Raw genomic sequence first — 13,242 nt, forward strand, 5'->3', positions numbered from 1 at the left:
ATTTTTGGGGTTAGGCAGGTATCATAAACTGTGTTTTCTGAATCACAGTCTTCATGTCTTCCTTGTCTTTTGTTCAACTGTTCTTTTCTGGTGAAGTTTTTTTTTTTTTTTTTTTTTAAGTTTATTTATTTATTTTGAGAGATGAGTGCAGAGAGAGAGGGAGGGGCAGAGGGAGAGGGAGAGAGGGAATCCCAAGCAGGCTGTACTCTGTCAGTGCAGAGCCCGATGTGGGGCTCAATCCCATGATCGTGACCTGAGCTGAAATCAAGAGTCAGATGCTTAACCTCCTGAGCCACCCAGTGGCCCCTGGCCAAGTTATTTTAGATTTTGAGTTTTTCTTGATGTAGCAGAGTTTTTTGTGTGGGTTTTTGTTCTCCTGAAAAAAATTTTTTTTTTTTGTAGTAGTTCTTTATTTCTGTTCACTTTTTGGATTCCCTTTTTGCCACCCATCTTTACATTTCCCTAGTCCTTAAGCTTCTTCCCCTTCCATTCTGCAGCCAGACTTCCCCTCTCAATGTACCTGTTGCCACTGCCAAGTTTATCTGCTTCTCACACCTCCTGTAGTGCAGTGTGTTACATGTTCTTCTCATTCGTGGCAGAATATGATGATGTTAAGAGTACAGCTAACGGTTAATCAAACTCTAAAAAAATCTGCATGCTGTTAATACATTTGGCAGTGATTTGGCTTTTTATGTATTTTCTTCAAACCCTGACATTGGTACTCATGTATTACAATTCTGGTTTGAATGATGTTGCCATTTGTTTCATGGTAGTTTATTGGAAAGGTATTCAAAGGTAGCTTTCTGGGGGCGCCTGGGTGGCGCAGTCGGTTAAGCGTCCGACTTCAGCCAGGTCACGATCTCGCGGTCCGTGAGTTCGAGCCCCGCGTCGGGCTCTGGGCTGATGGCTCAGAGCCTGGAGCCTGTTTCTGATTCTGTGTCTCCCTCTCTCTCTGCCCCTCCCCCATTCATGCTCTGTCTCTCCCTGTCCCAAAAATAAATAAACGTTGAAAAAAAAAAAATTAAAAAAAAAAAATTACTTAAAAAAAAAAAAAAAGGTGGCTTTCTGGGTTTTAGGAATTAACCTCAAAAGCAGGTACTAGGTTGAAAAATGCATTACAGAGGTAGTGAAACTAAAGAGCAATCAGGGCTTTCTAGGGCAACAGAAATGAGTTCCTTTAGTAAAGGCTCAAGAGGGGATTCTGAAGGAGGAAAAATACTAATTAACAGTGGCCAGTGCTTCAGTGTGTTATCAGAAGGGATTCATTAAGCTGTTAATTTAGGAATTTTGTTCTAAAACATTGAGTGACCTAGAACAACTTTTTTTTTTTTTTTTTAAGGTTTATATTTTTAGTTATCTTTACACCCACTGTGGGGCTTGAATTCATGACCCAAAGGTAAAGAGTCTCATGTTCTACCGACTGAGACAGCCAGGCACTTCAGATGTGACTTCTTTAGTATAGCACTTCTCATGATTATAATTTTACACTTATTGATGTGCTCTGATGTGTCAAACTATCCTACTAAATCAAGCCCCACATTTTTTTGTGAATGTTGTATTCCTTGGGGCCAACACACTTGTTCATTTTTGTTGTAATTTTTATTTTTTAATTTTTATTTTTATTTATTTATTTTTTTTTTGAGAGAGACCGAGCACGAATGGGAGAGAGGCAGAGAGAAAGGGAGACACAAAATCGGAAGCAGGCTCCAGGCTCTAAGCTGTCAGCACAGAGTCCAAAGTGGGGCTTAAACCCATGAACCGTGAGATCGTGACCTGAGCTGAAGTCGGACATTTAACCCACTGAGCCACCCAGGCACTCCATGGGGCCAGCACACTTCTGATTTGTAGGAACCTAGTGAATATTTGAATGAATGAACGGGAGAACACATAAATGAAAAGGACTAGGGCTGTGCGTAATTTGTTAAGAAGTCCTCAGCCCCTGGTCCCTTTTCTCCAGTTCACCACCTCATCTCTTCCCCATCTCCCCAAATGAAGAAAAGATCCTTTGAGGGAAAATATTTGAGATGTTTAACAATTCTGGGAATGGCTACCTGATTTAAAAATGATCAAAAAACACATGAAGCTATGAGATTAGCCTGGTCACAGTGAAGGAAGTTAGCGCGGATTGTCTGCTGTGTGCTGAGTACTTGAGATCCATAGTTCTAGTCACTCTTGGAAGATCCCATGGGTCTCGTGTGTTTGCTGGTTGGTTTCTTAGAGGTCATGTTTGGCCTCCAGCCACAGGCTACTGATGTTTCATGAGGTAGTTTTTAATGAGAGCAGGAGAAAAAAAGTAGGACTTTGGAGCTATTCAGTCATGAGCGTGAAGCTCAACCTTTTAGGTTAAATGGCCTCGCTATTTAAAACCTGAAGTGACTTTGGTAGGTGCCATGTCTGAAAGTCTCAATTTTAAGACCTATTTACTTTCTTGTCCCTGTCTTTGAAAATTAACCCCTCCAAAGTTCTGCTCTTTATAGAATAGTTCTTTTTTAAAGTATGGAAAAAGAAGCAGCATCTGAAATTTCAGATGGTGGAGAGGTGCCTGCCAACATACTGGCATATAAATTCTAAGTCCATTTCCCACGCAGACATTGGCCTGTAAGTTTTTTCTTTTTTTTCTTTTTTTTCCAAGTTTATTTATTGGACGCCTGGGTGGCTCAGCCGGTTAAGCATCCAACTTCGGCTCAGGTCAAGATCTTGCAGTTTGTGGGTTCGAGCACCATATTGGGCTCTGTGCTGCTAGCTCGGATCCTGGAGACTGCTTAAAATTCTGTTTCCCTCTCCCTCTCTCTGTCCCTCCCTGCTCACGCTATGTGTGTGTGTGTCTCTGTCTCTCAAAAATAAACATTAAAAAAAAAGTTGATGTATTTATTTTGAGAGAGAGAACGATTCGGGGAGAGGGAGAGGGAGAGGGAGAGAGAGGGAGAGAGAGTGAATGAGAATCCCAAGCAGGCTCTTGATACAGGGCTGGATCCCATGAACTGCAAGATCGTGACTGAAGCTGAAATCAAGAGTTGGATGCTCAACCAACTGAGCCACCCAGGCGCCCCAAAGTTTTTCTTTCTTGTTATAAAAGTAATAACACTTGTAGGAGAGATTGGCATAGATAAAAAATATTAAAGTGTGAGAAATTAAAACCACAAAAAGTCAACCATAATTCCACCTCTCCAAATTAAGCAACCGTTAAACACTTTGACATATTTTTCTAGTGTTCTTTTTTTTTTTTAAATTTTGTAACGTTTATTTATTATTAAGACACAGAGAGAGACAGAGCATGAGCATGGGAGGGGCAGAGAGAGGGGGAGACAGAATCTGAAGCAGGCTCCAGGTTCTGAGCTGTCAGCACAGAGCCCTACGCAGGGCTTGAACCCACAAACTGCAAGATCATGGCCTGAGCGGAAGTCGGATGCTTAACTGACTGAGCCACTCAGGCGCCCCTCTAGTCTTTTTTTTTTTTTTAATGTTTATTTTTGAGAGACAGAGAGAGAGAGAGAGCGCGTGAGCAGGGGAGGGCAGAGAGAGACACACATACACAGGATCCGAAACAGGTTCCAGGCTCAGCTGTCAGCAGAAAGCCCCATGCGGTACTTGAACACACCGAGTGGTGAGATCATGACCTGAGCCAAAGTTGGATTCTCAACTGACTGAGCCACCCAGGCACCCCTAGTCTTCTTTTTTTAACTTTAATCTTTCCTATATGTACATATTTGCAGACTGCATTTTCTTTTTTTTTAAATTTTTTTTTTTTTCAACGTTTTTTATTTATTTTTTGGGACAGAGAGAGACAGAGCATGAACGGGTGAGGGGCAGAGAGAGAGGGAGACACAGAATCGGAAACAGGCTCCAGGCTCCGAGCCATCAGCCCAGAGCCTGACGCGGGGCTCGAACTCACAGACCGCGAGATCGTGACCTGGCTGAAGTCGGACGCTTAACCGACTGCGCCACCCAGGCGCCCCCTAATATAAATTTTTTTAATGAAATTTTTCACATGTCTAGAAAAGAACAGATAATAACCATAAATGCTAATAATATGCACCAGCCTGCATTATCAGACTTTTTTTAATGAGTTCTATTTTTTTTTAATGTTTTTTATTATTTATTTTTGAGAGAGAGGGAGACAGAGGATCCGAAGTGGTCTCAGTGCCGACGACAGAAAGCCCAACGTGGGGCTGGAACTCATGAATTGTGAGATCATGATCTGGGCTGAAGTTGGACGCTTAACCGACTGAGCCACCCAGGCATCTCTGCATTAGCAGACTTTAATAATTTTCCGTTTGCTTCAAAGGCACCAACTCCTCATTTTTTATCTTAACTCTAAACATTTTAGGTGAGGGCCCCTTTGTATCTCTGTGTTTTTATTCTTACGTGGAGAGTGTAGATCTGCATGGATGTATATGAGTGCTTATATGTGAAGTATGGGATAGGAGTGTTACCTTGTGTTTTTTCCCCATATAGGTAAGCTTTATTGTACAGTTCTTTTCCTCACTTACTTACATGTGTGAACATATGTGTATCTATGTTTGTGTTTTTATGAATGTAAAATTAGACTTATGTGTAAATGCAGATCAGTTTCTTGCGTCTGTATTTTATTATGCTTATCTGCTGTGTGCCGGGATCACAATCTTAAATACTGCAGATTTCTAATAAGTCTTCTTAGAACACATCCCCATGTCTTCTTTTTAACAGTTAAAAAGTAAAGGAAATCACAAGGAGGTACTGGAGCCCTAGCTCTGTTTTGAGCCAGCCAGGTGCCCTGCCATAGCTCTGTTTTGGAAAAGAGATGCCTGCCTGCCCATGCTGTATGGGCGGAATGCCTGGCCTTCTGGCAAATCCTTGGTGGGCTTGGCCTGTCTGCTTTCATATAAGTGGGATAATAAGAGCTTATCAACCATTTGAAGCAACAGGATGGAAATAACTTTTACCATTTCCATTGCTCACAATGTTAAAGTTCTTGTTACCTAGTAGGTAAGTTCTACCAGTTGACATTTTCCATAGCCTCTCATTGAAGTATGTGTGTCATTGCCCTGTCAGCGTTAAGTGTTAGGTGAAGCCAAAAGGTATGAAAACTGGAGTCTTCATTGTTTTTGTGACTCTTTGGTCAACATGAGATGGAGCTTTTTTCATGTTTTCCAGTCATTTGTATGTCTTTAAATTTAATTTTTGGTGAATTAACTACTGTTCTTTGCTTGTTTGTCCTTAACCAATAGCCTCAGTCATTTGTTGAGTAATCCTTTCTTCTGTGTCTGTCTTTATTGTGTGTTGAATTCTTATATTACGAATCGTTCCAAATGATATTTTGACCATTTAAAAATGAATTTGCTTCCCTATTTAGCGTGTATACGATGAAGAAGTGGAGGAGCCGATACTCAAGGCTGAGACAGAAAAAGCAGAACAGGTACTTGCATTAGATCCCTCTTTGTGGAGTTCTTGACTTAGGGAAGAAAAGTGGTGGAAATTTGTAATGTGGCCGGTGGGGGATTGTGGGCAGAAGGATGGTTCCTGGAGCAAATGGGAAAGGCTGCTCCTGACACCCCAGGAATGGAACTGTGGTTTGTTTCTGAAATGTAGTGTATTAAGAAATATGTAAAGTTTTTGAAGTCTGGCATCAGAGCAGAGTGCAGGGATTTTCTGTAAAAGGCCAGATAATGTTTTATGTTTGGCTGGCTCCCTTGGTCTCTTGTCTCTCTCCCTTCTTTTTGCTCTTTTTCCTCCTTCTCTCTGCCTCTCCCCGCTCCACCCCCAAATGTGGAGGTTCTACACAATAGACCTTGAGGGTTCTACAACAATAGACCACAGACTGGGCTGTACGTTGTGAGTTCTTTGAAGACCATGCTTCCCTATTGTTTTATGACACCATTGACTCCTGCCAGTTGTAAATGACTGAGGTGAATGCTGGTTTAGTGCGCAGCTTGCTGCAGGATGTGTTAGCCCAGAGAGCACAGAATGTGCCGTGAACATATACTGACTCCAGAATGATTGCAGGGAGCTGGTAACTTGAACACAGACTTGACCCTCAAGAAGTTATGGTCTTAGTTGGAGCAGTAGGACATAACATGTTGGAGCTGCTAACTGTTCTGGAAGATCAGATGAGAAGAGCTCAGTGGTATAAGCAAGGAGAACCTACAAGGATAAGATGTTAGCTCGGTGAAGAAGGAAAGGCCAGATTTTAAGGCCGAAATGGCCTTAAAAAAGAGAGAGAATGCCATGCACTAAGTTCAGAGTTGGGGGATGTGCCTGGTATTTTACAGACAATGATAGTGGAAGATACTGGTGGTCAGCAGGAGGAAGGAAAAGGAAGTGAGCGGTGGGTTCATAAACCAGGCTAAGGAGTCGAGGGGCAGCAGTTTCTATCTTTTTATCTCTGTGGCCTTCACATGTTTTGGATACATAAACATTCTTCCTGGGTGTTGTCACATCATGGGCCAAAGCATAGATAAGACCTTCTGGACTTTCTAGCCTTCTGGCAGAAGTTGTATTCTTTTCCTCCCCCTTAGAAAAGCACTGGAATGTAAGTTCATAATCGGAGTAGCCTTGACTCAGCTCTAAGAGAAAATGTAAATCACTTGAAAAAGTTGGTACTTCATCAATAGCTATTATGTATGTGAAGCTGTTAGGATAGGATATTAGAAACCAGCTACAGTTCTGCCTATTCCCAGGTTAAAAAAAAAAAAAGTTACTTGTTTTTAATGATTAACTCAAAAGATTTGCTGACCATGTAAATGCAGTGGTTTGTGGTTACTTGGTTACACCAAGTCAGGGTTCAGTTTGAAGTGATGAGTATTTAGTGAACTATTTTTAAAAAGCCCCTATGTAATTATTTCACAAACCTGTTTTCACACACTTAGTGCAGAATTAGCTATTTAACTAGAACCAAGCATACTACAGTGGAAAAAAGATGCAGCCAGAACAAAAAAGCTGGATTAGAAGGATTTCCATACTTGAGGTAAAAGTATAAAAAACTCATAGAGTTTTCCCTTTGTCCCTTACAACAGCACTGTATGGTTTGATTCCTTCTGTAATTATGTATCAATTTCTATAATATTTGTGAAGAGGGGAAATGACACTAAATTCTTTTTTCAATATTTCTCACAACTGATGACACAGTTGGGTGTGTGAGGGGACTGTCACTGACAGCTGCTGTTGTAGGAAACGGAGGCCTGTGGAGTGTTTTCAGCAGGTTGGTGATATGTACAGACTTTTGGTGGGGGCGTTGTTCTCGGATGGTGTACAGGATAAGTTGGAAATGATACTGACCCTCTGTTGGTCTGAAACACATTTATAAATAGCCATAACTACTAGTTTTTTGTTTTTTTATTTTCACCAATTGAAAGATGACATCTCTGGCTGGAGTCCCTTTCTTCTCAGTTTTAACTTCTGAAATTGTCCCAAGGCCCATTAACCAAGGTTAGTGGGATCCAGTCATGGTGAACCTGAAAGTCTGGGCCCTTTGTTCCTCCAGTGGTAGGGGAGTCGGGTGCCACTGGAGGGCTTGTGACATCCCATTCACAGGGGATGTTTACATAGGTTACCTAACCGAACTGTCATACATAGTGTAGTAGTGCTTTTGTTGCTATAGATGGTGAACGGGGAGTTCTGGGACCTTCGGTAGTGTGATCCATGTCCAGAAAGTGACAAACTTGGGATTTAAAACTTACTCCAAAGTCTGTCAAGGCATTCAGCAGAGTCTGACTTGTTAACATTTGTAATTGATTTCTTTTTGTTTTATTAGGGCGGTATCAATAGTTTGGAGATCTGTACTGAACAGTATTTTTTTGTAGGAGAAGACCCGGGAACAGAAAGAAGTAGATCTGATTCCTAAGGTTCAGGAGGCTGTGAACTATGGTTTACAAGTATTGGACAGCGCATTTGAACAACTAGATATAAAAGCAGGAAACTCAGACTCAGAAGAAGATGATGCTAATGAACGGGTGGAACTGATCCTTGAACCAAAGGTAAGGACGTTCAGTTCATGTTACTTGTTATTACATTTGTTGTGTTTGGGGCACTTTACTTGGGTACAGAATTAGTAAGACATGGGCTTGACTTTTAGGAGGTAAGTATGGTACTTAGCAGTCTCACATTGACTCCGTTAGAAACACTTGCTTTACTGGATCGTTGATGGAGCACCCAGCAGGTACAAGGCAGCACGCCAGGGTAGGGGAGTACAGAGGTGCAGGGCATGGCTCCTACTCTCCAAATGCCTATTATACCATTACCAGTTGGTGGGAGAGAGGAGACATCTATATGAGTCACCGTCATAAGTGCTCTGGGAGAGAACTGCTTCTAGCTGGGGAAATGAGGGTACAGACGAGACCTGAATTGGGTTTGGAAGTATGAGGAGATTGTTGGGAACGTGAACTTCTGTAGCTTGTGCTGGGGAGACGGCACAAGTGCTGAAAGACATTTGTGTTGTTTGCGGGTTTTGGCTAGGATGAATAAAGCCGCTGTGAGCGTCCACGAATAGACTGTTAGCCGTGAATATAGTTACTGCTCTCCTGTTACTTTACCTCAGATCTGCAGAGGAGACTTTGGGGCAGCACAGCCAGGCAGAGGTAAACATAGAAGGTTGGCGTATTGATTTTGAGAGAGAGTCCTTGTGACACATAAGTACTTTATGGATTGGAACATGCCCCAGAGCCAAGATCTTCTGTCGTTCGTTTTGCCTCACACTTCTCTTCCAGTTTGAGCCTGCGGTGTTGTACCGTGTTGGGGCTGTTCCTCTTGCACTGGTATACTTGCTGGCTTGCCTTTTCCTGTAGGGATTTAGCAGTCAGCAGTGGACCCTGGGTGGTGTATTGCCTGGGCCACGCTTGCTAGTTCCAGCTTGTACACCCCTTTCTCTTCTACTGGAGGACTTGGGAATGCCTCCTGAGTAAGTGGTTCGCCCAGTAGCACTTTCTTTTGTTTGCACTGAATTGGTTGCTGTTGCATCTTTAACTTTTTTTTTTTTAATTTTTTTTTTTTTAACGTTTATTTATTTTTTTGAGACAGAGAGAGACAGAGCATGAACAGGGGAGGGTCAGAGAGAGGGAGACACAGAATCTGAAACAGGCTCCAGGCTCTGAGCGGTCAGCACAGAGCCCGACGCGGGGCTCAAACTCACGGACTGCGAGATCATGACCTGAGCTGAAGTCGGCCGCTTAACCGACTGAGCCACCCAGGCGCCCTGCATCTTTAACTTTTACATTAACCTTCCCAAATTCTCTCTTGTGTTAAACTTCAGAATTATTTTCTCCTGCACCCCCAGGGTCTTTTCAGTAGGGAAGAGAGATAATGGCCAAATGTCCTACCTTACAAAGGATAAGTCAGCCTTTCCTGTGGAGAGGGGAGGTTGTCCTGGGGTAGAGTGCTTTCTTGCTTGCTTGCTTTCTTACTTGCTTTTTTTTTTATGTTTATTTATTTTTGAGAGAGAGACAGAGGGAGAGAGACAGAGATCGAGTTAGGGGAGGGGCAGAGAGAGAGGGAGACACAGAATCTGAAGCAGGCTCCAGCCTCCGAGCTGTCAGCACAGAGCCAGATGCAGGCCTGAACTCACGAATTGTGAGATCATGACCTGAGCCCAAGTCGGAAGCCTAACTGACTGAGCCACCCAGGCACCCCTGGAGTGCTTTCTTGAACTTAAATTTTAGTGTAAGCATCTTGGGTGGGACTTGGAAGTTGAGGACTGGAATGGAAGGCTGTCCAACAGGTACTCCGTTCTACCCTGTCTCTTTCATTTCATTCTGTTGTTTTATAATCTGGTCTTAATTTTACCAACTTCACTTTTCTAAGTTATGCAGTGGGTGCTGCTGGGGGATATTATCATTCTCTTCTTTGGGTTATTTTTTCTCCCAGACAGGTTCTCAGTCTTTTTGATGTGTGCCTTTAGTTCATTGTGTTGACTATAGGTACTTGCATAGTTGCTATTCTATTTCTCCTCATCTAGCCCATGCTTTCTGTGCTCTGTTCCAGCCTTCTTTCCGCTCTGATGCGATGTAAAGGAGTCCCGCTGCTGGTCCACACCTGCTCCCACCCCCAAACCTGGACATACCCACCTGCCCCCCACAGTCCTGTAAAAGCATTTGGGTTATTTCCTCAGTGTGCTTCTTTCCAAATTTAGGACTAATTTTGATGATTCTCAAGAGTGGTTAGTCGATTGGTTGATTTTTGCTCACGAGCGCTGCTTTTTAGGGGAGGAAGGCAGAGCTGGGATGCATCAAAGCTGGCCAGAACTTTCAGTTTCTTTCCTTCATCCTCCTTTTGAACATGTTACTATGAAGTTGTAACCCTTATTTGGTTACTACTGGTAAACTTTTTGTGTGCCTCTGCCATTTTTAATGTAACTAGGCACTTGAGAAGGGAGATTCTGTGTGATTTAGCTTTACTTTGCTGTTTTTACCTAAGATTTGACTTTTTAAAAAATCAGTGAGTTTTTTGGTTTTGTTTTTTTGTTTTTGGTTTTGTTTTGTTTTGTTTTCTGTACTTTGAATCCTGCTGTGTTTCTTATTCTCCAGTCTCATTATGTCACTTGTTTGGGGTAGTCACATGGAACAAGATGTCAAATGGAAAACTTAGTTTTCAGCCTGAAAATTTAATGGCTATTACCTTTCATTGTTTACAGGATCTGTACATTGATCGTCCTTTACCTTATTTAATTGGGTCAAAGCTATTCATGGAGCAGGAAGATGTAGGTCTCGGAGAGCTGTCTAGTGAAGGTATTCTTCTGCACCAAATATTTTTGTTACCTTTAACATTTATATCTTACCTTTTTATTTTAAAATAATTTCAAACTTACCTGAATGTTGTCAGAATAGCACAAAGAACTCCTCTATACCCTTTACCCAGGTTTACCAGTTGTTAACATTCCATCACATTTGTTTGCTCTTTCTCTCTATATATACATAATATTTTTTTCTGAATCTACTTGAGAGAGATTGTGCGGACATCATGCCCTGGTACTCCAGAATATTTCTGTATAGAAAACACTTTCTGAAACTGAAAATAGTCTCATATATAGCCACAGTGTGTTATCAAAGTCAGGAAATTTTACTGGATGTAATACTATTAGCTAATCCTCAGTCGTATTTCAAATTTTGCCAGCTGTCCCAATTATGTCCTTTATAGGCTAGGCTCTTTTTTCCTCTGGCCCAGGCTCCAGTTCAGGATCACTCACTGCATACAGTTGTCAAATCTCTGGTCTTCTTTTAGTCTGATATAATTTCTCAGCCTTTCTTTGCTTTTTACAGCTTTGACATGTTTGAAGAATACAGGCCAGTTTTTTCCTTCAGTCATTAACTTTTTTTATAATTCATAAGTATCTTGTGGGTAGATCTTTTAAGACTCTGTAGATGTTTTGTCCCTCACTATAGTGAAGATACTTTTAATTACAGTTAATCTGTGTAGGTTCTTTTCTCAAAATCTTGGTGATGCTGATGTATGGTGGTTTATGATTTTAAGAAGGAACTAAGGATGTTTTATTATTAATATGGGTGATAACCCTTTATCTTTCTTCTAACCAGAGGGGTCAGTAGGCAGCGACCGTGGCAGCATTGCAGACAGTGAAGAGAATGAAGAAGAGGTAAGGGCTTCGTGGTGTTTCCAGGTCGTGGTGGGCAAGAACCTTAGGGTGTGTTTAGCAAGCTAAATAAATGTCTGTGAATTAGCAATCTCTTTGCACAGATTTAACAGCGATAGTAAAACCATATTCTGTGTTCCCCTCACCCCCTTTTGGGACTGACTTTCCTTTTTGTCTTGTGTACAAAAGCAAGGAAAACTGCTTTAATCCCTTTTACTGTTCTCTCTCCTCCCTCCTCCCCACCAAGGCCTCTTCCTGCCAATATATTTTGAAGGGGGGCACCTTGGATATTTTGGTAGAATCTGCCTGGTTCTATCTTTGAGTAATTTTAGGGAAAAGACCATATTTTAAACTTTTTTTTTTTTTTTTTTTACTATAAAACCTAGACCAGAAGAATGCTTAAAGCATCCACTTACATTTTCACTTTGCTGCTGGTCCTAGCATCTTCATAGCCACAGAGCATGATCTGACTCCTGCTCTAGGACCTTGGCATCTGTGGACCTTGACCACTGTTGTATCTGGGGTTGTTCCTTTAGACGGAATATTTGTTACTGATGTTTGAAGAGCAGTTCTTGAGTGTTAATTCCTAAAAGGAGACAATATTGTATGCATCCTCCTTTCTTCTCCTTTTCTCTTATTTCTACATTCCCCCCTCCCCCGCCCTCCTGCCACTGGCCCTGCAAACAAAACACTTGACAATGGGACATAAGCGTTTCCTAAAAAATCTGGCTGTAAGTGACGGTCATTAGCTAAATTCCTGTGCTTTTAGCCATTGATGCAACTCTTCACCCAATTCCTGGTAGGAAACACTGATAGTCCCCTACTGGGCCTGATGAAGTAGTTCTGCTACGTGGAATATAGAGAGTGGAGAGTCCAAAATGTAAAATCACACAAACCCACTTTTGATAATTTAATTAATTAAATGTGCCACTCTGACTTTAAATTCAGAGGTTAGCAATGGTAGTGCACATAGGTATGAGCAAATTGTTAGAGATGTTTAAATTAACTACAAAAGTTCCACGTTAGCTGGAACAACTCTTGGTGATACTGCCTACTGTCCACCTTATCTGTGCCCTGATACTTCAGGGGACCAGTAATCAGTACAAAGAGACCGAATATAGATGTGCCCTGGAGACTTAGGCCTGAGGTTATTTCTGTGCTTGTGACTAAATTCTGTATTAACAACACAGCTTTTTTTCCCCCTAAAGGAGTCAGATGAAGATTTTGCCACTCATAGTGACAATGACCAAAACCGGGTAAGGCTCATGAACTGAAGTGACTTTGCTTTTAAATTTTAACCGAAGCATAGCATATATACTAAATATATGCTAAAATTACTTTGGAGGAGAGCTGGGTTGGGGAACGGGTGAAAGAGGTGAAGGGGATTGCACTGAGTAATGTATAGAATTGTTGAATTACTTTATTGTACACCTGGAACTGATGTAACACTGTATGTTAATTATATTGGAACTAAAAAAAAAATAAAAAAATAAAAAAAATTACTTTAGAATGACTTATGAGAAAGTAAGGATTAGTAAGCTAATTTTCTTTCAAGAATTTCATGTTTGTTTGTTTTTTTTAATTTTTTTAATGTTTATTTTTGAGAGAGAGAGACACAGAGAGAGAGACACAGAGACAGCAACTGCGAGCAGGGGAGGGGGCAGAGAGAGAGGGAGACACAGAATCCA

The 13,242-nt window shown here is 41.5% G+C and overlaps 1 protein-coding gene across 3 annotated transcripts in view; it reads left to right on the forward strand.

The window, feature by feature from the left end:
- LOC124506962 (WASH complex subunit 2-like) overlaps positions 1-13,242 on the forward strand; it is a 62,376-nt gene that overhangs the window by 4,583 nt on the left and 44,551 nt on the right. For 2 of the 3 annotated variants that reach the window (XM_047073111.1, XM_047073112.1), the window contains exons 4-8: positions 5,333-5,395; positions 7,779-7,952; positions 10,601-10,694; positions 11,499-11,557; positions 12,763-12,810. In XM_047073111.1, the coding sequence (XP_046929067.1) occupies positions 5,333-5,395; positions 7,779-7,952; positions 10,601-10,694; positions 11,499-11,557; positions 12,763-12,810 (438 nt within the window). Of the gene's footprint in view, positions 1-5,332; positions 5,396-7,104; positions 7,178-7,778; positions 7,953-10,600; positions 10,695-11,498; positions 11,558-12,762; positions 12,811-13,242 lie in introns of all 3 variants that reach the window. The other variant, XM_047073113.1, reaches the window with a different exon arrangement.

The sequence above is a fragment of the Lynx rufus genome, unplaced genomic scaffold (assembly GCF_022079265.1).
Source record: "Lynx rufus isolate CCGP_SWC_20201006 ecotype Redwood Valley unplaced genomic scaffold, mLynRuf1.p SCAF_11, whole genome shotgun sequence".
NCBI classification, from domain to species: Eukaryota; Metazoa; Chordata; class Mammalia; order Carnivora; family Felidae; genus Lynx; species Lynx rufus.